General features: G+C 40.6%; 1 protein-coding gene across 10 annotated transcripts; it reads right to left on the reverse strand.

Moving 5' to 3' along the window:
• Nucleotides 1-1,064: 1,064 nt before the first annotated feature.
• LCA5L (lebercilin LCA5 like) lies at nucleotides 1,065-15,493 on the reverse strand. Of its 10 annotated transcripts, none has more exons than XM_051767998.1 (9): nucleotides 15,050-15,150; nucleotides 11,747-12,041; nucleotides 9,137-9,426; nucleotides 8,918-9,025; nucleotides 7,789-7,926; nucleotides 5,993-6,086; nucleotides 3,619-3,722; nucleotides 3,206-3,335; nucleotides 1,065-1,702 (listed from the first exon to the last, which is right to left on the reverse strand). In XM_051767998.1, the coding sequence occupies exons 2-9, from the start codon at nucleotides 11,925-11,927 to the stop codon at nucleotides 1,134-1,136; spliced, it is 1,614 nt and encodes a 537-aa protein (XP_051623958.1). In that variant the 5' UTR covers nucleotides 11,928-12,041; nucleotides 15,050-15,150; the 3' UTR covers nucleotides 1,065-1,133. The 10 variants fall into 10 exon arrangements, with proteins under 10 accessions (XP_051623958.1, XP_051623956.1, XP_051623955.1 ...); XM_051767996.1 differs by adding an exon at nucleotides 14,513-14,589 and having other exon boundaries at nucleotides 8,918-9,426; nucleotides 15,050-15,064; XM_051767995.1 differs by lacking the exon at nucleotides 15,050-15,150 and adding an exon at nucleotides 15,417-15,493 and having other exon boundaries at nucleotides 8,918-9,426.
• Nucleotides 15,494-16,539: the final 1,046 nt, after the last annotated feature.

Raw genomic sequence — 16,539 nt, forward strand, 5'->3', positions numbered from 1 at the left:
AACCAACCAACCAACCAAAAAACAAAACAAAACAAAACAAATAAAAACCAACTAAAAAAAACCCCAAAAAACCAAGTGACAAAACAAACTCACCAAAATCCAAACCAAAAGAACCCCCTGTGTTCTTGAATAAGGAAATACTCTTGGAGTCAACAGGACTAATTTATTTTTACAAACATTTGAACTTTGAAAGTAGGTTCAGCTCTGAATATCTTTGTCATCTTTAAAGGCTTTTGCAGTGTAGTTTTAGAAGGTTTTCAAACTGCTGCTGCCTTTTAAAACTAACAGAATACACCCAATTTTTCCTAATTTCACATCGTTTTAATAAGTGTTTTGTGAATTACCATGAGGAACAAACCATAATCCTCCTCTCCTGGCTTACATAACCTTAAACACAGGATTTTTAAAGGCTTTTTGGGAGCTGGCCATGCCTGACTTCTCCTAAACAATAGTTTACTCTTGCACATTCATCTTTGGATGTCAGCTGGGGAAGTTACCAGGCAAACTGCTTTGATAAGTTGGAACAGTGGGAAAGAACGAGGCTTTAGAGGTTTCTAATGCTCTTGAAAACAATGGAATAGCAAATTATTTTCGTTACATGCGAGTTCTGGAAGCTGTTTGGGGAGGGAAGAAAATAAAGAAGTATTTTCTTTGATTGCATTGTTGGGGCTAACCCAAGATGAACCTTACGAAAGCGGGTCTGTCGTGTCGTGCTGAGCTCCCAGATTCCAACTGCTTGAGGATGCAAAAACCTGGAAGTTACCAAACAAGGACTAACTTGGACATCTGATAGCAGGTAAAAATGTCAAGGGACTCTCAGTGTGATGCATTTGCAACACACAGACCAAGAAGAGGAGAACGTTCTTCTGCGACCATATTTTGAGCGTCGTGTCGGAAAGCTCGTGGAAAGAAACTGCCAGTGCTTGTAAGATTTAATACACATTTAATGAAGGTAAAACATTTGGTTTTAACAATTTTAACAGTTTTACATTTTAGAAGTTGGAATTTTCTGAAGATAAGTTGCTGTAACTTGTCTGACTGTCAGAAATGCTTTGTGTGTTCTCGGCAGTTTGTTCCCGTCGGGCGCTTCCCGTGACGAACTCGCCGTGGAGGTTTGGAATTTGGCCTGTGTCTCATCCTGCATCCTTGCATTTTGTTCCTCTCGTGTTGGAACTCGAAGGGTTGTCTCTCTGAGCAGCTCCTGCTCCAAAGAGTTCTTTCATAAGCTGTTTTTTCCTCTCAGCAAACGCCACGTGAGCACATCCTTCCGCTCCGGCGGCTCCATCCTCCTGCCTGGGCTTGGTGTCTTTACCAAAGGATGGCTCGTAGAGCCCAAAGGAATTTTTCCCTCTGGATTCAGCTGTTTCAGTGCAGCCCTGCCCTGCCTGTCCCTGGCTCCCTGCTTTGGGGTTTCTACCAGACGTGTGAAGCCCCTGGTGCAAATTCTCAATGGCTTCTGAGAACGTGTATTTTTTTTTCGGCCTGACGGGTGTTTTGTGTGGAATTGTACCTTCCTTCCCTTCCTTCCCACTGTTAATTTGCTGTTCTTCTGGCTTTTCTCCCTTTTCAGATGCTTCCACTGCATCTCCCTCTTGATTGTTGTCTTTTACACCATCACTTTGAGGACCTTGTTCAGTTTTCATGAGGTTTTTCAACTCCTGTTTGAGCAATTCTGTCTCTTTTTCCTTTTCTTTCACAAATCCTGAAAAAAGTGTGTTCTTCCATCAGTAGCCTGCCCTCCCTTAAATACTCTAAAATTAAATATTTTGGGGTTTAGGAATATAAAAGAGTCAAGAAACATTAGAGAGCAAGTTTCCCATCCCTATTTCAATGCTTCAGTTGTTACTGATGGTACTTCAGTCTTGGGGGTTATGACAATGCTCTTCATAATAAATACAACAGGATGGGGCAAGATTTAAACAAGATCATTGTGCCATTGAACGCAGGTTAATGTCTTTATTTTTACCTTTTTCACAATGTTTAATTTTATTAAGTGAATTTAGCTGCAAGTATCATCAGTAATTCCTAAATATAGGGCCAGAAAAGTCATGTACAATGCAACAGAGAAACTATGTGAGGTCTGAACTGTAATTGTCATTTTCTTGCTGTTGAGTGGAACTTAGATATATGTAGGATTTTCCTTCCCTTAATTCAGGGTTGCTTGTGGAGCAAAATATGCAGCAACTCTCACCTGTAAGTGAGGTGACTCCACTTTTTAGTAGGAAAAGGAATACAGTGAATATATTTATCTTGTAATAGTTCCTGTGCTTTGGAGAGACTCACAGGATACCTCCAGAATGAGGCAGAGTCTTAAAGGAGAAATATGAAGCTGCAGCAACTAAAAAAGCTGAGTAAGGCTTCAGTAGGAAAGTCTGATACCAGCAGTGAGAGAAACTCAGATTTTTCAGGGTTTCAGACAGAGATTCACAGGGAGCATCAGGAGACCTGTGTTTTCTGCCAGTTTTAAAAGGGAATTTCAAAGGCAAATGGTTTTGGTTACCTGGTGGGGGCTGGAAAGGCAGAGTACAAAGCACAGGAATTAACACAGCCCAAATTTCAGGCTTTATGAAGTGACCTCAACCTGTTTCACCTCTGTAAATGTGTGGCCTGTATGTGTCCTGCCCTTTGGGAAGTGTTTCCCATGCTGGCATTCAGATCTTGGCTCTTCCTTAATGGAAATCACATGGATATTTCTAGAAAGAAAAACTTGGATAGAGGAACAAATGCTTCTTCTTTGTTCTGTAGAATTACTTCAAAATAAAGGTGTTTGTAATGAGTCCCTTGCAAATAACTTTCACATGAGTTTGCCTAAAATCTATTTACAGTCATCACTGTAACAAGGAGAAACTCCAAACCCCTGAAGTCCTTTTCCTTTCCCAGCCAGAGGAATACACATTCCCACCAGCTGGCATGAAGATTCCCAACAAGAATTTGAGATCAGTGGTCGATTAGTGTGGAATTAACAGCTCTTAGTTATACTTTTACAGAGAAAGCACTGAATTTTTACCAACCTGGGCAGGAAGTGCTTTTGGAAGAGCAGCAGGATGGAGATGTTGGCTGCTGCAGAGCTGCTCTGCTCTGTGTGACACCACCTTAACACATCATTTGAAGCTCATTCCTGTCAGTCAGGTTCCAGCTAAATTACCAATACCACTGGTAATTTGAAAAGATCAAGAGAGTTTGTGAGCCAAATTACAGAACATACCTCTGTGTGCTCTGTTAGAAGTTTTTGGCACCAGTGTTTTCTTGGTTGATTGATTTTCTGTTCTCTGAGCATCTGAGTTCACTTCATTTGCTGCAGCTTCTTCATCCTTGTCTTCTGAAGACTTTTTCTCCTGTAATTGGCAATTAGAGGTAAAAATAACAAGGGAATGCTTGTTTAGTGACTTTTAAAAGTACACTTATTAAAAGATTAGTAATTTCCATTGCTGGTACGTTCTTATTTTGCATCACAACATATTTTTCTGCACTATAATTACACTCATGCAAAACCCACCTCCTGGGAAGTTAAGATGATGGACCAGGCTATTCAGGCATGTTACTGAAACTTAGGGAATAACATCCAGCTTGGCTGAGAGTTTGAATACGGGATTAGATTTGGATCCAGATCTTTCCTACCTTTATGAGCTGGATTGGGCTTTTTTCTGTGTCCTGGTGCTGTGACAGCAGCAGTGCTCTGAAACTCTCTTTATCTACTTGTACTGCTCTGTTTACACTCAGACCTGGTGAAAAGGACAGTCATTGGCAGTACAGCAGTTTCTGGAATTGTATTGTTGATACAAACAAAAGATATCTCTGATGACTAATAATACTGGTACGTGGCCTAGGATTTAAACATGTTTTTTTAATGCATGTCTTAATGTCCTTTAATAAATCCTTTGTTCTGCCTGATCTATAAATGCTGAGACTTTTCATCTGTACATCAGTACATCATATATATATATATATATATAATTTATCTATATTATACATAAACATATATTAAAAATATACAAAGTTCTGTTCAGATAGAACATGCAAAGACAAATGACTGTGTCTATTCCCTAGAGCCCAGATGGGCTTAGTTTTCAACAAGGTAAATTTAAGAGGTCTGGTATGAGCCCTCAGCTTTCAGATTCCTAAATCTGGGCCTTTATGGAACCCAGCTCTTCAGAGCAAATGCTTAACACTGTTTGAGATATTGATGGGTTTTGGAAGAGATTTCAAGGGATTGATTGAATGAGATGCTTAAAGAAATAGCTGGATGGAGATGGGATGGAGAGTATTGATCTTTATTCTACTTTTAGGATAATTTGGACATGAGTGCAGGAGCTGAGACAGTTGCTAACACAGCAATAAAAATGGGATTTTACCTACATCTACATTCATCCTTATTCCCAGTTGTGACCTCAGAAATCAAAGCAACGCTCTCCATAAAAACGGTGCCCTCCCAATGTTCGCACTGAGTGGTGAAAAGGTCGCGGGTGACCGACCCGAGGATCGCTCTGATGGTGCGGAGGGAATTGCCCTTCCCAGCTCCTCCAGCCCTTTTCCCATCGGGAATGAGCGGCGCGTTCCCCGGATCCGGGACTAGAGGGCGCTGCCCCCCCAGGTGAGCTGGTGGCACCTGCGCGCTCTGCCCTCGGGAAGAGCTCATGGAATTGGTGGATTCATCCCAGAAATCCGTTTTATTTGCGTGCACGAGGAAGCCTCCCCTCATCGATTTATCAGGGGTGTTAAAAAACACAGCCCCAGATTTCGTTTTCCTGCTGGCTGAAAACTTTTGGCAACATCAACTAGAAAAAAACGACCTGAAGAGGCAGCTCTTTACTGGTCTGTTAAAGGAGAATTCAGCAGTGAAAAGGAAAAAAAAAGTATTGTCAGGAATTCCAGCTCTAGGTTTCCAAATTAACTGGCGGAGAATGAAACCTTTATTGGCCAAAAATTCCAAAAGATCAGACAGCTCTGCTTGGAACCTTTTAATCACATGTCTCTCTCCAAATGAGCTCCCTTGTCCTGCTTAAAAAAAATTAACTAAAATAATAAATGGTGGTTTAAGCACCAGAATTTAATAAGAATATTGTATCAGGCCATGTGGGAGTAAAATTTTTTAAAAAAACATTAGTTATGTGGGAAACTGGAATTCAAAGCCTCATAAAAAAAACATGTCCATCTTGGGATGAGAAGCAGGAATATGTTTTTTCTTAATTTTACACCTTGAATTCCCAATCTTTTCCCCGTGGTTCACTTGCAGTTAAGGCAGAGCAATGGATTTGCAAAGGTGAGGGAGAGGAAAGAAATAAGCAGCTGAACGTGACAAAACTTTGTGTTGGCCCTGTAATTTAAGGAATTCTGTGGGAATGTGCAGTATTTCCAGCAGGCTGGTTTGCTGCCATGTAGATTTTAAGTGTTTTTTGGTATGAAAAGAAGTTCCAATTTCTCCTTCGGTTCAGGAGCAGGAATTTTAGGGCCGGTATTTTAAAGAGGTGCCTCACCCAGGGAAGTCCGTGTTTAGATCATTAAGTGCCTAATTAAGGGTGTAATTAAGGCAGCATGCACTGGGGTGTCTCAAACAGCACTGGGTGTCTGGAATCAGGGAGTGGAATCCCAAAGGCAGCTGCTCCTGGAATGTTTGATGGACACAATTCCATAAAGTAGATATTTCTCCCCAGTATCTATCTGAGCATCCATGTGAAAATACTGTTTAGTAAAGAGTTCCTTCTTCCTTGATACAACTTAATTTCTCTTGTTCTTTTCTATCATTGCACTATTTTATCCTAAATAACATCAATTCTGTGCATGGAATGAATCTCTTTGGAATTAAAACCCAAAGGATCACTGAGGACACACATGGTTTTCTCTCAGATGAGACCATCAGACTGGCCTTTAAACTTCCTTTTTAGCCCACGTAAAAGTGCTACACTGGCATTTATTTTGGAATATACCCCCCAGTTATAAAACAATGTAAACATCACATAACTTAAACAGAAAAGAAAAATGAATATACACTTACTTTGCTCCTGAGGTACCAAATCAATCCTGTCCTTCAGGGTTTTAGGCATCCTATTTGCATAGATATTTTTTATATAAAGCTGCCTATCCTTTTCCTAAGAAGAAACAAAAACTCTTAAAGTTCTAATAGACATTAAGAATTACTTTTTCTCAGCTTAGTTTTCCCATGTTGGTAGAAAACTATTGGTGATTTTGCTTTGTTCCAGGCCATGTGGTGACTGTGTCATTTACAGAAACAGGAATCTGCCATTTTTTTCCAAGTTAAAATTCTCCCTTTTTCAGGCTAAGAACACCTACATGATGTTTTTCATGACACAACATTCAGAATATGAAGGCTTCCCTCACGATTTTTTTCATTTGTTGTTCTATTTTTTTTTCAGAGTAACTTTTTGCCTTTTTTCCTTTTTTTTTTTTAAATTTAATTATTATTAAATTGATTTATTCAGTGCCCTTGTCCTCGTGTGCTCAGTTGTTTTCCACAAGATTCCTCTTTCCTTGCTGAAATCTTACTTGAACACAGCACCACTCTCACCACATCAGATTTTAGTGTGAAAAAACAGGAGCTTCATTTACTTTGACAAATTACAGGTTATCCTGAAAGTGTGTCTGAATAGCTGGAACGGCCTGGAATAAGCCAGGAGCTCAAAACTATGAATGTGGAAGAATAAACTCTGTTCTGGCACAGAAATAAGGTTAATTAGAATGTCTGGGCTTCTTTGTGATAAAACAAGAGAAGGTTTTGTGGATCTAAATGTACCATTAGAGAACTGGACACACAGAGAAAACTGTGTGGAAAAGAGATGAAATAGAAATATTTTAGAGGAATTTTAAGGTGAAAATTGGATTTTACACTAATTTGCATTTTGGGAGAGTTTTATATTGGTGTTGCTGGGATTATGATTATTCCCATCTCCCAGATCTGCACCTACAGGCAAGGAAAGACCAGGAGGAAATTTCTGCCCCTGATACACAGGGAAGAGGCACAAACAATATCCCTGTGCAAAAAATGGAAATCTCCAGGAATCCTCAGGAACTGAGGATTCTGTTCTGCCCTTCACCATGTCTGGGAAAACTTCCCTAAACAACATCTTTCACAGGCATTTAATTCCATTTTGAAAGAGAAAGCTTCCCAGTGGGATCAGCTCTATGTAGAAACAAACAATTAATTAATTAAAATGTATTTTAACTGTATTCCAAACACAACTGTTAGAAAGCCACATGAAAATTAAGGTTTTCTGGAATATACACTGTTTTTCTTGATTAAAACTCATCTGGGATCTCATTCCTGGCAGTTTTGGTTTTATTTCTATCTAGTTTTCCTGTATGTTTGGCTCACAAGCACTACAGAAAGTGTTGAACTGGATGTATTTGTCCCAAAAACATTTGTCTAAAAACAAATTTAAACAAGCCACTGAAACATTTCCATGAGTCTTCTTGTCAAATTTTAATTTTGCAGATTGTGATGTTTGGCTCACTTTGATTTGATTTTTCCCTAAGGGAGCTCATTTAAAGTTAGCAGGTGAATAAACTGACCCAGATCTGGCAAAATAGTAACACACTGGTGTGGATTTTTATTTGATTAATCTCTGTTTCATTTACTTATTGAATTAATTTGAACCTTTGACAAGTAGACCCCACAATAATTTCATCATTTGATACTTTGACTTTTTGGACCTTAGACTCAAGCAGGAAACCAAAATCCCAGTAAAAATTAACATAAAAACCCGAAAGGAATAAGTAACAATAAAAACTTGAACTTTCTTGTAGGAACAGAAACCTGTGTACAATCTTGAATACCTTAATTTTTTGGTGCAGGGAGTTAATTTCCATTTTCAAATTCTGTGTGATTATTCCAGCTTCCAGAGCCTTTCTGCTCTCACTTGCCAGCTGACGATTAAAGGTGTTGTTGTTCAGCTTCAGCTGCATTTCAAGACTCTTAAAAAATGATATATTTTACCACATGAACATATTCAGCATGGCTGTTGAAAAATTTCAGTTCTTACTAAATTTCAAAAAAAGTGTGTTAATACAAGAAAAATTAAACTGATTATATTATGTATAGTAGTAGTAATTATATAATAATTATTATATCAGAATAACTATATTTTATTGTAAACATGACATGAAATTACGATGAAGGATCTGAAAAATTACTTTCAAAATAAGAAAAAAAATAATTTAAAACCCAATTTCACTGAGCAAAAGCAAAGGTTTTGCCATCAATCATAAAAATAAGGCTGCACATCACCTTTCTGGTGGATTAATAAATACAATCATCTTTGAGAAATGTTAAGACATTTCTGCTCACAGAGAGCTATTAACTGTGGCAGAATAAGGAGGTTTGGTGCAAATGGCAATTAAGAAATTTATTGAATATTTTATTGAGTATTTTATCACCAGAACCCAGTGCCATGCACTGGAATTATAGTTCTAAACCTGTAGAGTGGACACCCAACCCTGTGTGCTTTTTATAGCTGCTCACTAGGGCTTCTGCAAATTGAAAATTTTCAAAAGAGGGGTTGAATTCGGCTGTTTATATTTTCTTGTCTCCTTTTTTATTTAATTTGATGCCTAACAGACCCCACAGAAATTAGAAATTAATTCCTGAAGGACGATGGAAATGTCTCTCTTCCAGTTTTGTATTAAAAACTGTTCCTGTCTTTGTGTCCAAGGGTCAAATAAAGATGTTAAAATGAGATTAATGACTTTCTCTGAAACTTCCTTACACTTGAGACAACGCTGGATTAAAAAAATTATTCTGTTTTCCAGGATTGTCTCAGAATCATTAATGTGACAAGAAGCAGCCAAAACTTTTCTATTATTCCTGTCCCAAAACCTCTCCTACTCAATGCTCCTGGTGGGTCCCTTCCCATCAGGACATTCCACCATCCAGTGTCCCACAAATCCAATAATAAGCAGATATCACCTGTATTTCCTCATCCTTTGCTTCCAGTTTTTCAGTGAGGACTGACAGCCTGTGATGAAGTTCCTCTCTCCCTGCCAGACCTTTGTCTTCTGACAGCACCAGCAAGGCCTGCAGAGCATCTTTAACTTTCAGCAGCTCTGCTTCCACTTTCCTGAGCTCCTTGGAGGTGTTCCTCTCAGATTCCTGGGACATCCTCAGGAGGTCCCTTAAATTCCTCACCTCATCATAATGTCTGGCTGCAAGATCCTCAAAGTAACTCTCTGAGCTTTTGTACCTCCCTATTGCTTTGGACTGCCTCCACTGGAGCTGCCTCAGGGCGTGGTTCTCTAAGCTGGAGGCTTCTATTTTTCTCTGCAAGTCGAATATTTCGTTCTTCAGCTCCTTGATTTTGTGGAGCCTGGCTGATGAGATCCTCTGAGCCCCTGCATTTTTATCCTGGGAGGTCACGTTGCTCTGCAGGGTTAAGCAGGAGCAATGGTGTGTCTTTGGAGCTGGGAATGTTCTTCCTCCTGTGTCAAGAGCAAAGTGGCATTGAAATATGGGAATTATTGGAGACATCTGAATCACTTGTCTGCTCACAGAAATTCTGCTCATCCAACTCCACAACTCTGGTGTATTTGATAAAATTCCCAGAGACTCCACTGTTCCATGAGCAACCTGGTCTAGTGGAGGGTTCCCTGCTCGTGGCAGGGGGTTGGAATGAGATCATTTTTAAGGTCTCTTTCAACCCAAACCATTCAGTGATTCTATGATTCCAGTATTTCACAGGTAAATCCATTAAATATTTTATATCTGTGTGGACTTCTGTGGCTACTCTGGGCCACAACCAACAGGAATAACTCAGTGAAGCATATTTGTGTTGAAACATTGCTCCAGAATCAATGGAAATAAATTTTCTTCCTGTAAATCACTCAGTTCACTAATTTAGGCACAATCTGGGGCCTGGTGGACCAAATTCAGCCCATCTAGAAAGATCCCCAGGAGGAAGAAGCTACACCTTGAATGGATGCATGATAGAAAAAAAACCCACGAAACAATTCTGTGTTTCTATAATTCAAGTATTTCACAGGTAAATCCATTAAATATTTTATATCTCTCTGTATTTCTGTGGCTGCTCTGGGCAATAATGTCCAGATAATCAAGATAATCAGAGTAACCTCCAGACTCAGAACCCACCATGATCCCCACAGCACACACTGAAAAGCCCTGCAGCTGGGATTTCTAACCAGCTTTCCAGAACTCTCAAGCCAGCTTTGAACTAAACTATATTTTTTTAAACATTTTTACGGGCTCATTAGCATAGAACAGGTGCACTTTTGTGCATGGTTTCTAAACAGAAATTGAAAAATATATATTTATGGGCTACATCCTCAGTGTGTTGTCGCCATTTACCTTCCCTTATGGCCAGGGTTCTGAGGGAATTACTCTCCTTTTCCTCTCCTGAAGCAGAATTAGAATTTGAAAGTAGTCAAGGCTGTAAATCTGAATGTGTTTCCCTTTTTCAGGCATATATATTTGATTTTACTACAGCTCTCAAGGCAGCATTTTGCTGGGAGTTTATTATGATTTATACATCACCTAATATTTTATGGCAAGGTCAAACCTAAAAGAAACAACACCAAAAGACAGACCTTTTCAAGAGTTTTTGTTGAATCCAATGTTTTCTGTAACACAATTCCACTGCAGGAAGGCTACCAGATGACCACAAGTGTTGTCATACAAATATTTGCAAAATTACATTATGTTCCTGTTTTAGTTTGCCAGAATGGAGGGAGAGGATGGAAAAGGGAAAATACCTTCCTGTAAAAGCTGTCAAAAGTACTATAAAATCTTTATATTTCATTTCAAGTAGTCATGAACAAGTAAAAATAACCACTGTATCCAAATTATATATATATATATATATATATATATATATATATATATATATATATATATAAAATAACCACTTTATCCAAATTTTTACATATATAAAATAAATTATCCAATACAGGTAGAGGCCAATAATGATTCTTTTGCTAACTAGATTTAAAAAATATCATTATTCTTTCTGGTTTGCTTGTTTCATGCCATTCTGACTTCTAACAGCAGCATGTAACAGATAATAACAGAAATAATCAGTGGTTTTTCTCTCTTTTATTTGATTGATTTGCATCTTAGAGCTTTGGCAGATTGAGATGAAATTTTGAAGCTCAGCAGGAAAAGGGCTGTTGGGTTTACACTCATTTTTTGATGTGGTGTGGTAGGATTTGGGAAAGGATGGGTCTGGATGTGAAAACATGCAGACATGGAGTGATCCTTCACTGTAATATTTACCTAAATTCCATGTACATTTACATATTAGTTCTATGTGGTCGTTCTGTTGAGGCATAAACTTAATTTTACATGACTAAGTGGCCAAAACATTGGGGTTTTCTGGTAAAAATTGACACTTTTGTGCATTGTTTTTAGTCATTTTCCTGATGAAAGGCTTTTTCAGCCTCATCACAAGATGTAAGGTCAGAAACCAAAATGTGGGAGAGCCATTTTCAAGCCCTCAGATTAAAGCTGAGGAATAAGGATTTCAGAGGTGCTCCCACCCCCCAGGTGATTATCCTGCCTCTTGGGTCGCTGAGTATTGTGGAATAACACAGCAGGGAATCTCTGTTTCTTTTCCAACAGTGTTTGAAATATGAGTTATTAATTTCTTCACTGAAAAAACTGTTTCCTCTGTTTTCCTAAATATTGAAAATATTGCCAAAGAAAGAGAACAACCGTATTTCTCAAAAAGAGTCTCATAATACCAGAAAAAAACCACCTTTTTATCACCTTGGGGGAAGAGACACTGACCTTTTTTCTTATTTCCCATCCTCTTTTTGCCATATTTCTGTGTTTTCTTCTCTTCAGTTCCTGTTGTTGCTAAAGGTTGGCTGGCCCTGACTGTTCCAGAGTCAGTCACTGGCAAAGCCCTTGGGAATGTCAGTGGGAGAATATTCCCTTGGATCTTCTCTGCTGGGTGGCCAAAAATCATGACCCTGCTCCAGCTGCTGCCTCTGGTACTTCTGTGCCTTGGGGGATCTTCAGTTTCCCTGCTTTTTGTGCCACATTCCAACTTCTGTCATGGAAACACGGAGGGAAAAACCACCTGTGTTATGGGAGAACATGGAAATCCCTGTCAGGAATCAGAACATTAGTGAGAGGTTTGGAGCTATTGAGTTGTTTACAGGTAACATAAACACCAAAAAGTGTTCAAATGTATTAAATGATCCTAAGAAAAACTCAGTTACCTTAAAAAAAACAAACAACCAAACCCAGGTACTTCTCTTTAATCCATGAAAATAATTGTGTGGTCTGTAATTTGTTTCCAAAATGAACTGCAACATTAAATATACTGGTTTTATCTCAGAATTTACTATGAGAGCAGCCTGTATTTTTTTTTTTTAAGATTTGCAAGGCATTTCCATTTAAATGGAAATAGATACCATAGTTTGCTTCCTGTCATGGATACATTTTCTCCAGGATTTAATTTAAAGGAGTGTAATTGTATTTATTCTCAACACCTGCAAAGTGATTTACAGTATTTAAAGAAAGGAATTCTTCGAGTCTCAAGAAAATGAGTGTTTCTATCTGTGCTTTTATAGTCTTTTTAACTTTCCATTCATGTCACAAAAATATCATTTAGTAATATTTTTGAAGAATTAGGTAGTAAATCAGATCACAACATTAACTTAGGCATTAAAATAGAACAAAACCCACCTTAGCTGCCATATTAATATTATAAGTAGAGGATATAAAAGCACCTAAAGCTGAACAACAGAGTATCTGAGACTGAAATAAAGCTTTTCTGAAACTTCTGGGATGTTGTTTATTTTATCTATTTTTGTAAAAACAAACAAAAAAAGCTTGTAAATAAAACCTCACAATGTAATCAAAGCCGTGGTTGTGATAAAAATTATTTCCTGGGGTATTGTGCAATCCATTTAATTTTCTTACTATCACATGAGGACTACTCAGATCACAGTTTTATAGGTGAAGAATTTTATTCTGCAGTTGAATAAGTTGTATATTTGGGGGTCTCTGAAGTGGGCATGGCAAGTATGTAAAAGAAATTTGAGGGGAATTAAAATGATATTTTAGTTCAGATGGATTTTAAAAAGCAGCCTTCACTAAAAAAATATGTGAGAAGATACTTTTGGAACATTCTATCTCCTTTGTTGACATTTTTGCTTTGTGGTGGCATTTCATTTTAAATTATTAAATTAAATTTCTTACAGGAGGGAGGGGAATCACGTAACTCCCCAAGAAAATTAAAAAGTTTAATTCAGGATTTCACAAAGCATTTTAGGTTGAATCAAAACAGTTTCATTACTCTTAATTCCTTTACAAGAACAAGTTTTCCTCCTGGAATACTAAGGAATGCCAGGGTCCTGCTAAATGTGAGGCAGTGCAATAATCCCTAAGAGATGAGAAATCATATTTTGAGCATTAGGCAAAGCCCAGCTTGGCACATAGATTTGTATTTGTGTTTAAATTTGATTTGGCTCTGCCAACAATTTCTAGGCAATTTGTCTTCAAATCAAATTAGCTGAAATTGAACTTAAAACTCCTGCTTTAATTTGTTTTGATGAGAAGTGTGGGCTGAACCTCATCATCCAGCTTTGAGAGCAGGTGTTGAAAAGTAAATAAAATGGAAAAGGAGAAGACAGAAAAACAAAAGGTGAAGGACAAGAAACAGAGAAATGAAATGAAAGATATTGCAATGGAAGAAAAAAGGCAGGAGCTGAAAGGGGAAGCTGGAAGGGATGAACACCAGGAGAATTTATGTTGACAAGATGCAGGAACAAAAATAATTCAGGCCAAATCCATCTGACAGGGATGAAAATGCCATTTCAAGCATCCATAAACAGCAAAACTGCCACAGGAAAGAATTAATTGTTGTCTGTGTGCAAAAAAAGAGTGAGTGAAGGAGGGGGGAGCCCAGGTAGGAGAGCAGGGTGTGAATTCCAGCCCTATGGAGCAGCAGCCGAGCCCTGAGCCCCGGGGAGCTGAGCCGGGTGCCAGGGCCCACCTGCTCCATAGGGAAAGGTGTATCCAGGACCCTCTGACCTGCCACTGGCTCCTCCAAGGGGCTCCTCCAGCCCAGCAGCCCCAGAAACACAGGGATCCATCCCCAGGTGGGAGCTGACCACCTCAGGGACCTCAGAGCCCTGACAGACGCCCCAGTATCCTGGCAACCCCCTCAGTGCCCCACCTGGAAAGACAATTCCACACCCATCCCCATGTCCTGGCAGCCCCCTCAGTATTCCACGTGGAGAACCAATCCTACACCCAGCCCCATGCCCTGACAGCCCCCTCAATGTCCTGGCAGTCCCCTCAGTGTCCCACTTGGACAGGCAATCCCACACCCATCCTCATGTCCTGGCAGCCCCATCAATGTCCTGGCAGTTCCCTCAATGTCCTGGCAGTTCCCTCAGTGTCCCACCTGGAAAGACAATTCCACACCCATCCCCATGTCCTGGCAGCCTCCTCAGTATCCCACATGGAGAACCAATCCTACACCCAGCCCCATGTCCTGGCAGTTCCCTCAATGTCCCAGCAGTTCCCTCAGTGTCCCACCTGGAGAACCAATTCCACACCCAGCCCCATGTCCTGGCAGCCCCCTCAATGTCCTGGCAGTTCCCTCAGTGTCCCACCTGGAAAGCCAGTTCCACACCCAGCCCCATGCGCCCCCTCAGTACCCCACCTGGAGAACCAATCCCACACCCAGTCCCATGTCCTGACAGCCCCCCCAATGTCCTAGAAGCCTCTTCAGTGTCCCACTTGGAGAACCAATCCCACACCCAGCCCCATGCCCTGGCAAGCCCCTCAGTATCCCACTTGGAGAACCAATCCTACACCCAGTCCCATGTCCTCACAGCCCCCCCCAATGCCCTGGCAAGCCCCTCAGTATCCCATCTGGAGAGCCAATCCCACACCCAGTCCCATGTCCCACCACCCAGCCTGCCACCCCCTTGCTCCGCTCTCCCTGTTCCCCTGTGCCCCCAGGCAGGGGATCCCACCTTGTCCTCTGCCCTCCCCATAAATCTCCTCCATCCCTCCCCACTCTGTGCCGTCCCCTCACGGCCTCCCGAGCGTCTCCCCCACCGCCATTACCGGCCTCCATCGCCGTTGCCATGGGAAATGGCAGCAGCGCCCCAGGACCGGGTTCTCACCCCTTCCCTCCCTCTTCCCTCACCCTGCACCCAGCAGATGTGCCTGTGTGTGTTTTTCTGCCCTCATATTTCCATATCCCATCGAGATATTAATGGGAATTTGGCAACGTGGGGCCCCGCTGTGCCGCAGCCACAGAGGTGCCTCACATGTGGGGCCACGGCCTGTGGACCTCGGAGCTCAGTGGCCAGACCCAACAGGCCGCAAACTCGGGTTTAAACTAAGCATTCCAATGTTGAAAAAGGAGAAAAGCCCTTCAGAACGAAGTGATGTTTTCCTTGGGATGGGAGTTGTGTCCTGAAGCCCTCACCTGCCATTCCCTGTAGCTCCAGGAACGGCTTCTCCACGGGGGGGTCAGTGGTTGTTTCAGGGGTGAAGCGGAGCAGGAATGAGAGTTCATTGGCAATTCTGCCCCAGAATTTGACTGTGGATGTTTGATGGTGCAAATATTTACAGATTTGAGTATAAATTGAGTATACAACTTCCTTGTGAGGGGAAGAGGAGGGGCAGGCACTGATCTCTTCCCTGTGGCGACCAGAGACAGGACCTGAGGGAATGGCCTGAAATTGTGTCAGGGCAGGGTTAGGTTGGATATTAGAAAAATGTTCTTCCCCCAGAGGGTGGTTGGGTGCTGGAACAGCCTCCCCAGGGCAGTGGTCACAGCACCAAGGCTGACAGAGCTCAAGAAATGTTTGGACAACGCTCTCAGGCACATGGTGTGACTCTTGTGGATGGTGCTGTGCGGGGCTAAGAGTTGGACTCGATGACCTTGTGGGTCCCTTCCAACTCAGCATATTTTGTGATTCTGTGAAATTATTAGCATCCTTATCACAAGGCTTATCAATATGCTTTGATGCCAATGACCACAGCATCCTTTGATTGTACTTCTTCAGACCACTAATAACCAAATAATTTGAAAACGTTAAATTCCAAGTTGCCCGTTGTCTCCTAGGCTATACTCACATCCAAAATCTCCTGGGAAACAAGCATGAAAAACAACTTTTGGCTGTAATTTATGTTTTTTCACTTATGTGGGTTTTTTTGTTGTTGTTGTTGTTGTTTTACAGGAAAATGCTCTGAACATACCTGCTTTTAATAGGCTTTTTGCTGAACCTCCTGTTGTCTCTCAAAAGTAAAAAGAAATGACAGATGGTGAGCCACACAGTGTAAACTATCCATAGTTTTATTTTTAGTTTTCAGTGAGTGTTTTCAGGATCCCAGTTCCATACATGGAGTTCTGCATTTCCAGCCTCACAGAAGGGTTTTCACAGACAAAAAAAATTCCTTTCAACAGCATATTTACTATTTGCTTTATTGCTATTTAGCAGTGCATTTGGTCCTACCTATTCAATCCTAGAAATAAAGTGTTATATTCCATTGTAAGTGTTTTCAGGACATTGCTATATTCAATCCTAACATGTCAAATGTGTGTA

This window comes from Manacus candei, unplaced genomic scaffold (genome assembly GCF_025592945.1).
Source record: "Manacus candei isolate 608988 ecotype Guabito, Panama unplaced genomic scaffold, ASM2559294v1 h1tg000091l, whole genome shotgun sequence".
In the NCBI taxonomy this organism is placed as follows: Eukaryota; Metazoa; Chordata; class Aves; order Passeriformes; family Pipridae; genus Manacus; species Manacus candei.

Bases quoted from the DNA above. Each gene is read 5' to 3' on its own strand.
- LCA5L (XM_051767995.1), bottom strand. From the start codon at position 11,927: ATGATTTTTGGCCACCCAGCAGAGAAGATCCAAGGGAATATTCTCCCA. The intron at 6,087-7,788 runs GTATTCAAGATT...GTTTCTTCTTAG, and splicing joins CCCTGCACCAAAAAATTAAG to GAAAAGGATAGGCAGCTTTA. The intron at 1,703-3,205 runs GTATGTTCTGTA...CACTTTTTTCAG, and splicing joins TTCTAACAGAGCACACAGAG to GATTTGTGAAAGAAAAGGAA.